Source organism: Lactuca serriola, chromosome 3 (assembly GCF_051521515.1).
Source record: "Lactuca serriola cultivar US96UC23 chromosome 3, Lser_US96UC23_V15, whole genome shotgun sequence".
Lineage (NCBI taxonomy): Eukaryota > Viridiplantae > Streptophyta > Magnoliopsida > Asterales > Asteraceae > Lactuca > Lactuca serriola.
The window spans coordinates 180,916,337-180,932,388 of record NC_136410.1 but is presented as its reverse complement, the minus strand read 5'-3'; the positions used below and the strand labels follow the sequence as shown (position 1 = coordinate 180,932,388).

The following is a 16,052-nucleotide window of genomic DNA, read 5'->3' as shown; positions in this document are numbered from 1 at the left end:
GAACATATAATACACTAGTGCAATCAAACACAATTAATCATATGTGAACATAAAATGAACTTATATGAACGAACATAAACGAGCTATATAAACGAACGTTCACAAACATAATTGAACGAATCAGACCATTGTTCATGTTCATTGGTTTAACTAAACAAACGATACTTTGTGTTTATATTCGTTCGTTTATTAAATAAACAAACTTCCTGCCGAACGGTTCACGAACATTTCGCTGAACGTTCAGTTAGTTTACAATCCTATATAATATTAAATTACAAAGTAAACGATAATAACCAAATAAAACAACATATTTCCTTGAATATTACAAAATAATATATCCTTAAACTCCAAATGGGCAAATCCTTCATGCTGAATCTTCTATCCAACCCACATAAAATACCAATAAGTACAACCATACCAACACAACGTACAACCCACCAAAGCACAAAACTAAAACTTAGGATATCCCTTCGGCCTTCACCATCAATTCCGCTGACAACTAGATTTCTCACTCCAATGGCAACAAGAACAACAAGACAACAATAACAATAAAAAAAGAAAACACATCATAAATTGACGTTGTATCCGATTCCCCTTATATCAAACAAACATTCTACACCCCAACCATTTTCAATATAAACAAAACCTAAAACTCCATTGAAATTTGTTCATTTACTCATAACAGATAAACTCCTACTTCGATTTCTAGAAAATCTGTCATCGTTAATGGATTTTCGGAACCTAATCGTGTTTATTTGGTTAACTGGTTCGATTATCAAAACGGTGTCGTCTCAATCCGCTTCAACTCAATGCCCTCTCGAATTCAAAAGCCTAACAACCTCACAAAATTGCGAAGAAGGAACGTGGGATGATTTTTTGAAAGATAAATGCTGTAAATCACCGTTTAATTCCTACCTCGATGCACTCGCTATACGTGCAAATGAAACAGGAAAAATCTACCTAAATTCAACTGAACAGACGAGTTGCTTGAAGAAGATGAAGGAAAACGTAACAACAGATGTGTTTACCTGTGGAATCGATAAGCTTACTGCCGGAATCAATGGCTGTGCGGCGTTTTCCGTTCACGATGTATCGAATCGGCTTCGTGATGAGGTTTTGGGTTTATCGAAGGGTTGTGGGTCGATTATTGGTGTTGGGGGTTATTGGAATCAGTCGTGTGGAGAGTGTGTGAAGAGTTGGGAAGACATTAAAGGGGTGATTTCGGGAGATAGTGACGATGATTTGTGCAGGTTCGCTGTGTTGACTACGTTGACCGGAAGTCGGATTGATGACTTGATTTGGAAGGAAAACGTCTACAGGTGCCTTGGGGGACAAGTTATTAGTAATGGTAAGATATAAAGAAAATGAAGATAAATAATTAAAAATTTGATTCGTTAATATATATATATATATATATATATATATATATATATATATATATATATATATATATATATATATATATATGTTTCGGTAATTTATATTGTAGTTTTGCAAATGTCATATGGTTTTATAAATGAATAAATATTTTAAGTTGAAGAATTAATTCTTATAAAATAGATGTATTTTTATTGATTTGTTTAATTTATTACTTTTTGACTATAATGATATCGTATAAACTATAAAGAAAAATTCAGCTTTAATAATAAGAATATTTTTTAAGCATGATAAGGTAACTTGGTAGATTTTTGAAGTACAATTAAACTCAATTGATAAGAAAAAGAGGTGAAAAAAATTGAAGGTATAATGTTGTAATAAAAAATTGAAAATGAAATATTATTATATAAAAACTAATGAAAACGCATATCTTTATTTTTTTTTTATTTAATTCAACATTAAATTTTGAAAAATTATATGATTATAATAATGTCGTCCAAATTTAAATTAATATTTTTGTTATAGCTAGTGTGAATTTTCAAAGTACAACAAAATCGAAACTACAATATTGTAACTGGTATAACATTCTAAATACATTGTATGAATAACAACAAGAATTACAAGTACACATGTTATAATATAACGAAATAAAAATAAAATGCTATAATATACAAATAGATGAAACTACACAGCTATTTCTGGCATTAAGCCTTATAAAAAAAGTTAATATATAATGGTAATGTGTTTATTTGGAGATGCTTAGCCTTTTCATGATTCTTTGTAGATACTAACCAAAACAAAGGAAGAAAGAAGAACTCAACAGGTAGGACCCACGATTGCATTTCATTTTAAAACAATATCAAAATGTTAAAAAAAGTCATATTAAAAGGTGAAATTTTGTTCAAACAGATTCGACAATAATCGGATTGTTGTCGGGAATTTCAGCTTTAGTGGTTATTTGTGTATATATTATGGCAAGAAGATGGCATTCAATGCATGCGGGAGCAAAAGACGATGGTTTGATTTTCCATTCTCCAAATTTAATTTGGAATATATTACACGTTTGGTCCCTATGGTTTGAATTTTTTTCGTTTACGTCTAAAACAGAATATTATTGCAATCTAGATCCTTGGTCCATTAATTTTTTAACAAAATAAAAATAGAGGTAGTTTATTTAGGGTTATTCAGGGGAAATAAAATCTTGAAACAAAGACAAAAACGAAAAATGTATATTCTTTTTGTGCCTAAGCCAAAAAAATGAAAACCACAGGGACCATTATTGGAAAACAAAAAATTTGGACCTAAACGGCTAAACCAAAATATATGAGAATACAAGGACCAAATTTGTAATTTTGTCTAAAATTTGGTTATTTAGTTATATGGTAAAACTCATGTGTAATTTTATATGTTTAATTTAATAGGCATGAAGCGTGATTTACCAAAAAAGTCTCGATATCTTAAAGTTCCGATTAAGGAAATTCTTTATGCTACAAACAACTTGGACCAATCCAATTATATTGGTGAAGGAACAGCAGGTGGGCTTTAATCTAATGTATAACTTGTTTAGACCCATTTATTATGCAATAGTAAGAAAAATCAAACAATGTATGGCACAAAATTTTCAAAATTTTGTGTTATTTAAAAAGGTTCAAAATTTTGTTTTATCTATTATCATCAAGAATAGCTTTGGAAAGCTTGTACAATCCCTTTCTTTTGTAAGAAACCGCGTTTGGTATGTATATTGAGATCAAGACTAAAGTTAACGAGAAAAAAATGTGGTAGAAGGACTTGCTCTAAATATCTTGTATGTGAAATGTCGTTAATGTCCTTTACATCATTATACATACATCATTTTTAGGAACACATTGATTTGATGTAATATTACAGGCAAGGTGTACAGGGGCATATTGTCAAATAAACAACATGTTGCAGTCAAACATATCATCGATGATGGATTTATGGAAACTTTTCTAAGGGAAGTTAGAAATCTTGCACTTGTTAGACATCCGAATCTTGTGGCATTGCTAGGGTATTGTGACAACGAAGATGAATGCTTCCTTATTTACGAACTATGTACAAATGGGAATCTTTCAGAGTGGCTTTTTGGTAATTTGTGTAGTTTTTATTACACGCCTTCTTTCCCTTTTTATGTTAAACCTTAATTTTAAAATATGTCTAGGAAAAAACAAAGTACTTTCATGGATTCAAAGACTTGAAATTGCTATAGATTGTGCTCGAGGACTTTGGTTTCTCCACACATATTCAGAAGGTTGCATTGTTCATCGTGACATTAAGGTATGTACTATGTAACACCAAAGTTATAGTCTAGACCAATAATATCGAAATCAAACTTAAAAACTTGTTGATAGCTCACAAATTAAGGTTTATAAGGAGCTCATAATTTTCACTTACAATAAACTTGCAGCCGACAAATATACTCCTAGGCCCGAACTATGAGGCCAAACTTTCTGATTTTGGGTTGTCGAAGGTTATTGACATTGGGAAAACATATGCGAGTTCAGAGGTCAGAGGAACATTCGGTTATGTTGATCCAGAGTACCAAACTGACTGTCAAGTAAATTCAGCAGGTGACGTCTACAGTTTTGGAATCGTGCTTTTACAAATTCTTTCGGGAAGAAGAGTTATAAACATGAATGCAAGTAAACCAATGCCATTGGAGAAGATGGTAAACATCTTGCTATTGTCATTTTTTTTTAAAATTTTTTTGCTTTTTTTTTTGTTCCCACGTACTTGTAACATACGGAGGTGAGGATCCATAAATGATATAAGATATAAACACGTGCCTCACCATTCTTATTATCAGGACATTGTGATTTAACTTCTCTATGGGACCGATTAGTGGGGACACCTAAGGGTGGAACTAGAAATAAGTATTTGGTGTCCCCACTTATTGATCCTACAACCAACATAGGGAAGGTAAACCATAAGGTCTACCAAAAAAAGTGACGCCTAAAGTTTATCATTTTTACCTTATTTTCGAGTGAAAGATATAAAATCTAAAGTTAAAGCAACGGTATAGGCAAAATCACTTACAAAAGGTGGAAGCATAGTGGGATTTGCTGACCCAAAGCTTGAGGGGAAATACTCTGCAGAGGCATTTGAACTTACGTTTCAGCTAGCTTTGTCATGTACAGGACACAAAAAAGAACGACCATCCATGGGACAAGTGGTTGAGAGATTGGAAGAGACACATGAGATATCAATTAGTGTCATGGATTTAAACCTTCATAAGACGTAACACTACACATTTATCATCAATCCGTTAACATTCAACGTTTTAATGATATTTACTATTTAGTATTTACATACAAGATACATAAAACATAATGTGAATTTAATGTACCTGTGGCTTATTACCTATGGGCAACAATTAATTTTGGCAACACCAATTTCCGGTTCCTTCAACAATTAAAGGAACAAAATAGTTTAGCTCTTATAAGTTATAATCAACAATTTCACATCTAATTTCAAGGGTAATAGCAACAACGATAATATGAAAAATTAATAATTATCAATGACCTAACAAATATATGTACTTCAAAATGAAAAATTAAGCTCCATAAATGTATTTCGCGATTATAAAATTTATTTATATTCTCATATGGATGTTATTTGAATTTACAAATCTAATAAAAGTGTAGAAGGGAGAAAAGTATTCTACCATTTGGTAATATATAGTAAGATCTAGTTATTTCGGAGAAGGAATTTCAATTATAAAATTGATATAGAATTCTAGAGTTTAAGATGGTTTACTATTTCATCTCTATATCTTTACCATCAACTAAGAATCTTGTGGTGCTTAAATCAATATAAAAAAAATACACGAGATGAGAGGACTACACAGTCCAAACTTGCATAACACAAAATTAAAGAACAACATGTACAATCATATTCAGTTAAATAGAAAATATATGATATATCATAACGTCTAGTTGTTTACCGAATCAGGAGAGATGACCATCAACCCACCTCAGTGGAAACAGTGGTGAAGACAAAATCTTGGTGTTGTCACAATGCGATTTATCTTCCTATATGAAGAGGTTGTTCATGATCCAAGACCGTAAGAGAGAAAGGCCACATTTCCCCTCTGCGGTGCTTGTGATTTTAACTAAAAACAAGAGCTTTTCGAGCGGGGTTTCTATCAATATTTTGTCACTTTGCAAAGTACAGTGGAATAGGCATGACATCTTATTTATTCTATTGGATTCTAATATACCTAGGTAGATAGTGTGAACATGAATTCGAAGATTTGATTTATCCAGAAGAGAGTTCATAATACATTGTATTTTAAAGTTTTAATCAATTGTAGCATTATAGTTAACACTGAAAAATTAATTTTCATTTGTTCTTGCGGGGCCGAAATAACATCTAATTTTTCCCTATTAAGACATTGTATTTCTATAATTTTTTTCTATTGAAATTGTGCATAAAGACATATACAACACATACACATACAAACAAAAAAATGCATACACAATCATACAAATACACAAACAGACATACATGAACATACACAATCATGTAAATACATATAGATATATGAAAAAAATTAGTACACATACGTTGACATGCCAATAGATTGAAACCAATATACAAAACAATCTGACATGCACATTATGTAATCCAACTATTATAGAGGTTTAAATATTACCTTAACCAAACAATTAGATCTAAGAAAAAAACCCACTTTATTTTTTGACATATACCTAAACATTTTTCAATCCAATCTTGAGGAACCATTATCTCATCCAAAGTGATCAAAGGCGCTTCCTTTGGATGATGTAAATATACCAAATATTCACCTATTCTCTTGATAATCCTCTCCACCTACCACCGATTCATGTGCCAAGCATCAACAATTTCCTAACATGAAAAGCCACTCACCATAATTTGGGGATGAATCGAGAAAATTTATATGATTTAGACAATATATTTTTGTAACATCCTTGTACATCCCGAGTTCAGGGGTGCAAAGTTCTGGGTTCAAAGTGAAAATGTGAATGGTCAACTCGGCGAGTCCATGGGGAGACTCGGCGAGTAGGGTCGCGATTCTGGTCGCGTGTCTAGTGGCCAACTCGGCGAGTCGGTGGCTGGACTCGACGAGTTGGTGCTGTGTGGAGAAAACCCTAATCCCAGGGATTTGGCCCTATATAAAGAACATAATACCCTCTCCCCAGCCTCTTTGCTCTCCCTTGAAGTCCAGAAACCCTAATATTCGTTGTGAGAGAATTAGAGAACATTTGGATCTTGAAGGGGTGTTTGTTGAAGAGATCTTTAAAGATTAAGAGGCTTGGAGCAAGGGGCTTTTCAAGGTTTTGACTTATTCTTCTGTTGGAGCCTTCTTTTGAGGTAATGATTCGTTGCTTGACCTGTTATCCATCTAGATCTATCATTTATGGGATTTTTGGGTGTATATCTAGTGCTATCTTGAGTTTGGAGGTTAGATCTGAGGTTGCTACCTCAGATCTAGAGTTTTGATGATCCAAAAGAGCATAAAGTCCCTGTTCAAGAGCTGTTGATGAAGTCTTTATCCCCAAACCTTAGCCCAAGAGTGTATTATGCTTAGATCTCCTTGGATTCACGTAAAGTTTGCCACTTTACGTGATGGATGGCTTGTATAAGAGTATATCTATGGATTGGAGACCCTGCATGGCTTGGTAAGCCTCTGTATGGGTTGAGAGCTAGTGGTACTCATCGAGTCACATGGGTGCATTCAGCGAGTTTCATGAAGATAGGCAGAAACTCGACGAGTTGGTTGAAGATAGCCTTGGACTCGGCGAGTCTGTTCTTGGACTCAGCGAGTCTAGTCTTGAGGTCCTAACCTTTTCTGGTTAAGTTGAGAATCGGTGAGTCAAGGGATGACTCAGTGATTTGAGTACGGTTTGAGTCAGAGTGGTGGGACTCGGCGAGTTGAGTTGTGTTATGGGAGTTTCAGAGCATGGGGACTCGACGAGTCAGCGGGTTGACTCGGCGAGTAGAGTCAGTCAGGAGGGTTGGCTTTGACTGAGGACTTTGAATTTGACAAAGAGTTGACCAGTTGACTTTCAGGGGTATTTTGGTTGTTATTGGTATTTATTGGTTTCGGTGATTCAGTGGTGGAGTTCGTGTCGGTGGTCGGAGCAGCATGATCTTGTTCTTCAGTCGGCAGTAGCAGGTGAGTCTTCTCACTATACTTTACCTAGAGTGGTAATAGAGTTATGTGACAGAGTTATTGTATGCTATCTATGCGATGTGTGGCACTGCATTATTTCTATGTGATTTATGCTGTGTGTATATCAGAGTTAGGACTAGATGGTCCACAGAGTTAGGTTTAGAGTTATGTGCCAGTGTAATTGTATGCTATTTATTTTTTGAGATTTATTGTGATATGTGATATGCATGATTCCGAGTTATCAGATCTAGGACCTTAGGGTCCATAGAGTTAGTACCAGAGGGTCCACAGAGAGTTGGGACTGGAGGGTCCCACTGAGACACACAGACCAGAGGGTCAACAGAGTTATAGCCTTGAGTGGCTAATATGTGTTTGAGTGGTATTTTGGGGAACTCACTAAGCTTCGTGCTTACAGTGTTTTGTGTTATGTGTTTCAGGTTTCTCAGGTTCACGGGACGGCACCGACTCGATTGTACACACCAGGGGAAGCGTTTGTTTTGAGGATCCTGGTTTATTAATTGATTGAACAAAAGAGTTATGTATTGTAACTTAAGCAAATGGGATTTTTATGAAAAGTGTTAAAGAGATAAACTATTTTAATTTTCAAAAATTTGTTTGAAAAATTACGGTGTTACAAGTTGGTACCAGAGCCTTGGTTTGAGGGATTCGGATGCACCTTCGAGTAAATCTAGAATCAAACTGAGTAAGTAAGAAAAGTTTTCAAGAAATGATTTTCTAAAAGATGAATAAGAGTTCAAAGAGAAAGCGAGAAAGAGTAGTGTGTATAATCAGTCAGAGCCCGAACGGTGATTTCCCAAAATACCTTTATTTTTGTGTTATGAGATATTTATGATACATTTTATAAGATATTATGCATGCTAGAGACAGGCTAGGTATTTCATATCTTAGGACTAGAGTGGCCTGATTTGTGATGCCTTAGCCTAGGAGTTGCTGTTATATGTGATGTGCTTTTGAGTATGAGTGAGAGTATTTAGTTGGAATCCTTTTAGGGGATTTGAGTAGAGGAGTAATCTACGAGAGACGCCTAGATGAGTATTGTGGTGTTTATCGAAGAATAGTTAGAACCCGCGAGGGGAAGAGTTGCAGAGTTCGGTGGTACCTTGAGAATGAGCAGAGCAAGCGGAGTTATCATCTAGAGTGAGCTCTATGTATTCTTCGATGCCCGAATGCTGCTTGCTTCGTGCTTTGTGGAACTCTCGATGATGGGAGTCAGCTACCAAGTGAATATGACGATATTCAGGAGGTAGGTGACTGGCATCATTAGGAGCTCTTCAGCAGCTGATGGCGGAGAAGTGGGAGTGACCTTAGCCAGATGAGTACGCTGGTGGAGTAGAGCATTTCGCTGAGGAGCGAGCACGTGTGGCAGAATTAGTGAACGAGAAGGTTGAGCAGCTATTTAGGAGCTCTGGAATGGTCCGTGTGGAAAGTATGGGTAGATGTGGCAAGTAGTATGGGCCCATACTACCGAAAGCAAAGGACCCATACTCGATACAGGGAGTATTCTGAAGGTTCTAAGTAGCAGATTGAGGAGTGATGTCATGGTTCGAGTACCATACATTGTAGCAGATTAAGAAGAGATTTCAGGAGCTGGGTACGATGGTTCTTAGCAATTGATGCTTGTGATTCTTCGGTTGTCCGATCATGATTGATTGGTAGAGTTTGGACGTGATGGGGTTTTAGGCCTAAGGGCCATGATTGAGTCCGAAGAGGCATCCCTTGAGAGGGAGGTCGGGAGCATTTCAGAGTATTATTGGTAAGATGTCAGATATAGTCGCAAGACTTAGGGATTTGTTGAGAAGACATTTATGGGGGATTGAGGCCTGAGTGAGCGATCAGTCAATGGAGGAGTCGTCACCTTCTATGACCTGATGGGTGCTATTTATGTTTCTGTGGGAAACATGAGAAACGTGAGATTTCGGTTTTGGGGTTTAGGAGTAAAACCCTGCGGATTGGCATTTATGACGATTTTTCACCAGAGTATCAGGCAGCATGTCTGCCGCGAGGTAAAGATATATCATGTGCAGGTAGTCGGTTGGGACTGAGGTGGTCAAGGACCACGTTGCACCCTATTTGAGTATAGTAGGATGTGTGGTAGCGTTATCAGTGGGCAATCCAGACGAGTATATCAGGGCGGCGGCTGTTCTGTCCATGATGGATGTTGAATATGGGAGTGGAGTCCCTGTTCTTGTGATGATTCAGGTGTTGGAACTTGGGTTGAGAAGTCGAGGTTGAGGAGTACGACGATTTATTGTTTCAGTCTAAGAGTCCGTGATATTATTGGACAGTTTAGATGTTTAGTATGGGGATGTTATGAGAATTTGAATGACTAGAGTCAGTCGTGATGAGAAGTTCCTAAGTAGATTATCGGGCGTTGCGTAGCACCTTCCAAGGGCAGGTGCGATATTGCTAGTGGAAGCAGTCTGTGGGATGGTGTGTGCGTCAATTGGTGATGGTTCGAACCCTAAGTGGGGGAGAACCGGTTATGTTATTGAGGGAACCAGATATTTGTGCAAGAGAAGTTAGGGGTTGGATACAGAAATCTGCGGCTCGAATTCATGAGGCCAGGGTCATTGATGATCAAGGAAAGGAGTAGAGCGAGATAATGCATGTGGTATGTGTCTGAGAAAGGATGGGTTTCTCCTCGACAGTTGGCAAACAGTCAGGAATCTGGTGGTGTCCAGGGCCGTTTCAAAGGGAAGACTCGTAATGATGGTATGGACGGTTGAGAACTTCTGGATAGAAGATTATTGAGCAGTTAATCCCCGGGCCGGAATGTGTATTCTTGCTCGGATTTGAGCAGTAGGGGAAAAGGGTTTCGGAGGATCACCAGCGTGTTCTGAAGCGTTAGCGCTTTCTTTGTATTCCAATTGAGTGTTTGGATACACTGAAGTTGCGCATTGGGTAAAAAGGAGAATTATTTATGGAGTTCAGAGGGAACGAATTGTTGTATCTGTATGGTGCTGGGAGTAGGAGATCAGTGGTTGAGGCAGGACATCGTGATGTCCTGTAATGGTGTTCCGTCGTGACCGGGAATAATGTCTCGATCTCGGAGTTATTTAGAATCTTAAGTTTGAGACGACCAGTGGTGAATTATGTATTTTCGGTTCCAGTGGGAGCCCTTCGGGTATTAACATCAAGAGGGATTATTTTGAGAAAAGGGATCTCCATAGAGGTAAGTATTTTTGTTATATCGGTTGCCGCCCGAGTCTGTGATGCATATGTGGGACAAGTGTGTGTAGCTATCTATGATAGTCTACGGAGCATGAGTTAGTAGACGTAGTGTGTCGTTGGGATGAGATTGAGAGTATGGCGTGAAGCTACGGGGAGTCGTAGTATTCACTAGTCAGAGGGTGTTGTGATGCTACGGGGAGTCGTAGTACTCACAAGTCAGAGAGAGGGAGCCGTGGTACTATGGGGAGCCATAGTACTCACTAGTCAGTTGGTGTTGTGGTGCTACGGGGAGCCGTAGTACTCACTAGTCAAAGGCTGTCGTGTTATTGTGGGGAGCCGTAATACTCACTAGATGGCAAGAGAGCGTGAGGTTGGAGTGTTCCCCGATCAGGGTATGATGCAGAAGAGTTTTAGGCTTGAGTAGCCTTACTATAGAGTTTTTGGAGCCAATGGTTGAACCAAGGGTGGAACTGGAGGTCAGAGTTGAGTCGATCCTTGGTTGGATTGTATTTTTCGTATGAGGAAAAGAGAATTTCGTGACTTGTGAGTCACTGGGCCGGGATAGTGGTCACGGGGAGGAAGCTAGTGAGATATTTGGATCATGTTATAGGTGATCTTTGGAGGTTCAGCTGTGGAGTCAGAAGCTGACCTGGTGCTCAGTATTGAAGTAGGATATGAGAAATGAGCTAGAGTTTACCATGGTGATGTCTGAGGACACTTCAGAGAGAGAGGACGATTCAGACGCTCGAGGACATGCTTCGGGCATGTGTATTTGATTTCAGAGGGAGTTGGGACACATATATACTCTTGGATGAGTTTTCCTATACAACAACCATCATTTGAGCATTGGTATGCCACCCTTTGAGCTGTTGTATAGGAGGAGGTGTCAGACCCCCATTTGCTGGGAAGAGGTGGTGCATGGACCCGAGACTCCTTGCGAGCAGATTCAGAGCATGTGCGATACATGGAGTAGCGGTTACTCTACTAGGGATAGTGTAGAGTGGGGTGTGAGCACCGTGGCACTTGTCTGAAGTGGCAAGGTTGACAAGTAGATTTCCTTAGGTAAGGAAAGAGAAAGGTATGTAACTCCGGGAGGAGTGTTGGTTCATGGAAGTGAAAGCCGTAGTGAGAATGGATGATTAAGAGTATGGTGGTTGAACACTGTGTCTGTGGTAGTGGTATGGAAGCGCATCCGGGTTGGGTGTCTGTTGAGGTTGCGGAAGAACCTCCGGTGGTTTAGGACCAGAGGAGTTCGGAAGAAATGCAAGAATAGAGCCTTGGATTTAAGTATGGTTGTGATTAGGAGGTTATGTATATATGTGGTAATTCATCCTGGGGATGTCGGATGGTATCGTCAGTATGTCGGGTTTTTCCAACCCGAGGATGTTGAGCAGGCTCAGCAGGTGTATGCGATTACAGAGGAGAGCTCAGGAGAGTTGTTCAGGAGCTGAAGGATGGGTCATCCTGTCAGCACGAAAAGAAAAGAGTTGGATTCAGATTGAAAGCGGGATGAGTCCCAAAAGTGAATTCGATAAAGGTTATGCTAATCAAGGAAAGGGATAGCAGTTTGGTACCGGGTCAGAACCCGGTGGTCCAGAGTGATATCTAGCTGTGTAAGGGTCAAGCGATCGTTGTGATTTGGAGTGAGTGAAGTATCATGGAGTGATACTCGGTGGATAAGTGTGGGTATAAGAGGATGAGGCGGTGGTCTGGGCACCGCTGGGGAAGAGTTAGGTTTTGGGTTTCGGTGATAGTGTTTTAAGGAACCTGGTTTGGTTAATGCCAGGTGGTGCATTGAGAGAGTAGTTTCTGGAGTTGTGTTGTCGCAGGCTTCGAGGACGAAGCCTAATTTAATTGGGGGAGAATTGTAACATCCCGAGTTCAGGGGTGCAAAGTTCAGGGTTCAAAGTGAAAATGTGAATGGTCAACTCGGCGAGTCCATGGGGAGACTTAGCGAGTAGGGTCGCGATTCTGGTCGCGTGTCTAGTGGCCAACTCGGCGAGTCGGTGGCTGGACTCGGCGAGTTGGTGCTGTGTGGAGGAAACCCTAATCCCAGGGATTTGGCCCTATATAAAGAACATAATACCCTCTCCCCAGCCTCTTTGCTCTCCCTTGAAGTCCAGAAACCCTAATATTCGTTGTGAGAGAATTAGAGAACATTTGGATCTTGAAGGGGTGTTTGTTGAAGAGATCTTTAAAGATTAAGAGGCTTGGAGCAAGGGGCTTTTCAAGGTTTTGACTTATTCTTCTGTTGGAGCCTTCTTTTGAGGTAATGATTCGTTGCTTGACCTGTTATCCATCTAGATCTATCATTTATGGGATTTTTGGGTGTATATCTAGTGCTATCTTGAGTTTGGAGGTTAGATCTGAGGTTGCTACCTCAGATCTAGAGTATTGATGATCCAAAAGAGCATAAAGTCCCTGTTCAAGAGCTGTTGATGAAGTCTTTATCCCCAAACCTTAGCCCAAGAGTGTATTATGCTTAGATCTCCTTGGATTCACGTAAAGTTTGCCACTTTACGTGATGGATGGCTTGTATAAGAGTATATCTATGGATTGGAGACCCTGCATGGCTTGGTAAGCCTCTGTATGGGTTGAGAGCTAGTGGTACTCGGCGAGTCACATGGGTGCACTCAGCGAGTTTCATGAAGATAGGCAGAAACTCGGCGAGTTGGTTGAAGATAGCCTTGGACTCGGCGAGTCTGTTCTTGGACTCGGCGAGTCTAGTCTTGAGGTCCTAACCTTTTCTGGTTAAGCTGAGAATCGGTGAGTCAAGGGATGACTCAGTTAGTTGAGTACGGTTTTGACTCAGAATTGTGGGACTCGGCATGTCTAACGAACGTCAAGGAGGTCTCGGTGTCGCATTTGCATGGTTACTCGACTCACAATATGTATTAATATAAGTTTATTCACGGATTTGATTTTATATCTATCTCCTATCTATAGTTCTTATATCTAGTACGAGATGGTAGTCCCATGGTTTTCAATCTATATCTAGTATGGGATGGTAGTCCCATGGTTTTCAATCTATATCTAGTACGGGATGGTAGTCCCATGGTTTTCAATGTATATCTAGTACGGGATGGTAGTCCCATGGTTTTCAATCTATATCTAGTACGGGATGGTAATCCCATGGTTTTCAATCTATATTTAGTGCGGGATGGTATTCCCATGGTTTTCAATCTATATCTAGTACAGGATGGTAGTCCCATGGTTTTCAATCTATATCTATCTATAGTTTTTGTGTATTAAGGTTATCTTATATCTAGTACGAGATAGAAATCCCATGATTTTCAATATATAGTTTTACGTATTAAACTATACACAGTTGCATTTAACGGAAATTCAGAACTTTAACAAAACTTTACTTTTAGGAAAATAAGGGTTTTTCCTGGGATAACTGAACTGTTCTTAACTAGACCGAGTAACTAAACGGATAACTCAACTATACTTATAAGAAAATATGGGATTTTCATGGATAACAAACTTTTCGGAAAACCAAAGGAAACTTGTACATTTTCAGAAAACAAAAATCTTATGAACTCACCAGCTTTATGCTGATTTTCAAACTGCTTGTATTCTCAGGTCCACATTAGACATGTCGCACCCCTGAACCAGACGGCGGAAACGTCCGAGGGCTATTGTGACTCAATTGAATACCATCATAGTGAATATACATGAAACATAACATCATTCATCACCATGCATTGAAATAGTACAACTGGTAGTGTTTACATTTAGTACATTGTTTCATAACATTACATTCCCAAAAGGTAGATTGTTAGATATTAGTTAAACAAACAACAAGACATCACTGAGTACATTTTTCCCTTCGATTTACCTTCTACCTGAGAATACAAGTATTTTGAAAAATGTCAACATATGAAATGTTGGTGAGTTCATAAGTAATGTTTGAAATATAATGTTTTGTACTTGTTTTGAAAACCACCAGAAAATCCGATATTTTCTGAAAAGAGTATCGTGTAAAAAGTGTGAAGATCCGTAAGTATGCTTGTTTGTTTCTATAAATGTAAAAAAAATTGTTAGACCTGGTATGCATCTTGTAGGTGTATGAATTGAAAACCCTAGGAAAACCCGATGTTTTCCTAATACTTTGAATTACGCGTTTTATATTTTGTTATACCGTTGTGACGTGTGTATTCGATAATTCCAGGTGACATTGGATTAATTATGGGTTGTGATTTGTTATAAACACGCATTAATGAAAACGACTAGTTTACAACTATACAAACGATCCCTTAGGCGTCGTCTGTACTATTCACTTAATCCAACCACCCTAACTTCTCATACACCCATAACCGAGGAGAAAAGAGGGTGCGAAGCCCCCGCTATTTCCATAAGTCGTTCAAGGCTATCGTGAATGCGAAAGGCCCTTGGCCCGACTCGCATTGGTGAATTCTCGACTTTGCTAGCAGTACCAAAAGACCCTTGGGGTCCAACAGCACAAAGGCCAGTGAAAGTCCTTTTACATGGATTTAGGTGATATAAGACCCAACAACATGTAAGCGAGTTTCCTTCGGGCCTAAAGATCATGTCATTGGGCTAGCTAGGCCCAACAAACATGATTTGAAACTTTCGGGCCCAAAGATGGTGTATCGACGTCTGGTGAATTCCTACGTGTGTATTGACTTCCCGTAATTTCAGCGTGTGTATTGTAGTACCGTCGTGTATAGATTTTTGATGCATTATTGATTCGAGACCGAATCAATTCGTTTGGTGAATTCTCGAGTTTACTAGCAGTACCAGAGGACCCTTGGGACCCAACATCACAAAGCCTGTAAAAGTCCTTTTACACATAATTAGGTCATAAAAGACCCAACTACATGTAAGCGAGTTTCCTTCGGGCCTTAAGATCATGTCATTGGGCTAGCTAGGCCCAACAAGCACGATTTGAAACTTTCGGGCCCAAAGACGGTGTATCGATGTCTGGTGTATTCCCACGTGTGTATTTAACTTCCCAAAATTTCCGCGTGTGTATTGAAGTATTGTCGTGTTATTAATTTTGGATTTGTTATTGATTCGAGACCGAATCAATTCGTTTGATAACGATTTTTGGTGTTGAAGGTGTATTATATTTCGCCGATAGTCGAGGTACTAGTATTTCATCATGTCAGATTTATTGTTTAAAACATTAGAATTTTACGTTTTTGCAGCCCCTTTCTTTTGGATAAATTTACACTTTTGACCCTTTGTATACAAGAATTTCTATTTTAGTCCTTAAACCATTTTTCTTGACACTTTAGTATCAAAACTTGTAGAAAAGGTATTTTTCAGCTCAAAGTTATTTGAA

General features: G+C 38.6%; 1 protein-coding gene across 1 annotated transcript; it reads left to right on the top strand.

Moving 5' to 3' along the window:
* Positions 1-645: 645 nt before the first annotated feature.
* LOC145093418 (senescence-induced receptor-like serine/threonine-protein kinase) lies at positions 646-4,781 on the top strand. The gene is made up of 8 exons (XM_079031543.1): positions 646-1,348; positions 2,162-2,200; positions 2,287-2,394; positions 2,799-2,912; positions 3,265-3,483; positions 3,557-3,672; positions 3,803-4,063; positions 4,418-4,781. Exons 1-8 carry the CDS (start codon positions 727-729, stop codon positions 4,634-4,636), a joined length of 1,698 nt encoding a protein of 565 aa, XP_078887669.1. The 5' UTR covers positions 646-726; the 3' UTR covers positions 4,637-4,781.
* The last annotated feature ends 11,271 nt before the right edge of the window (positions 4,782-16,052 follow it).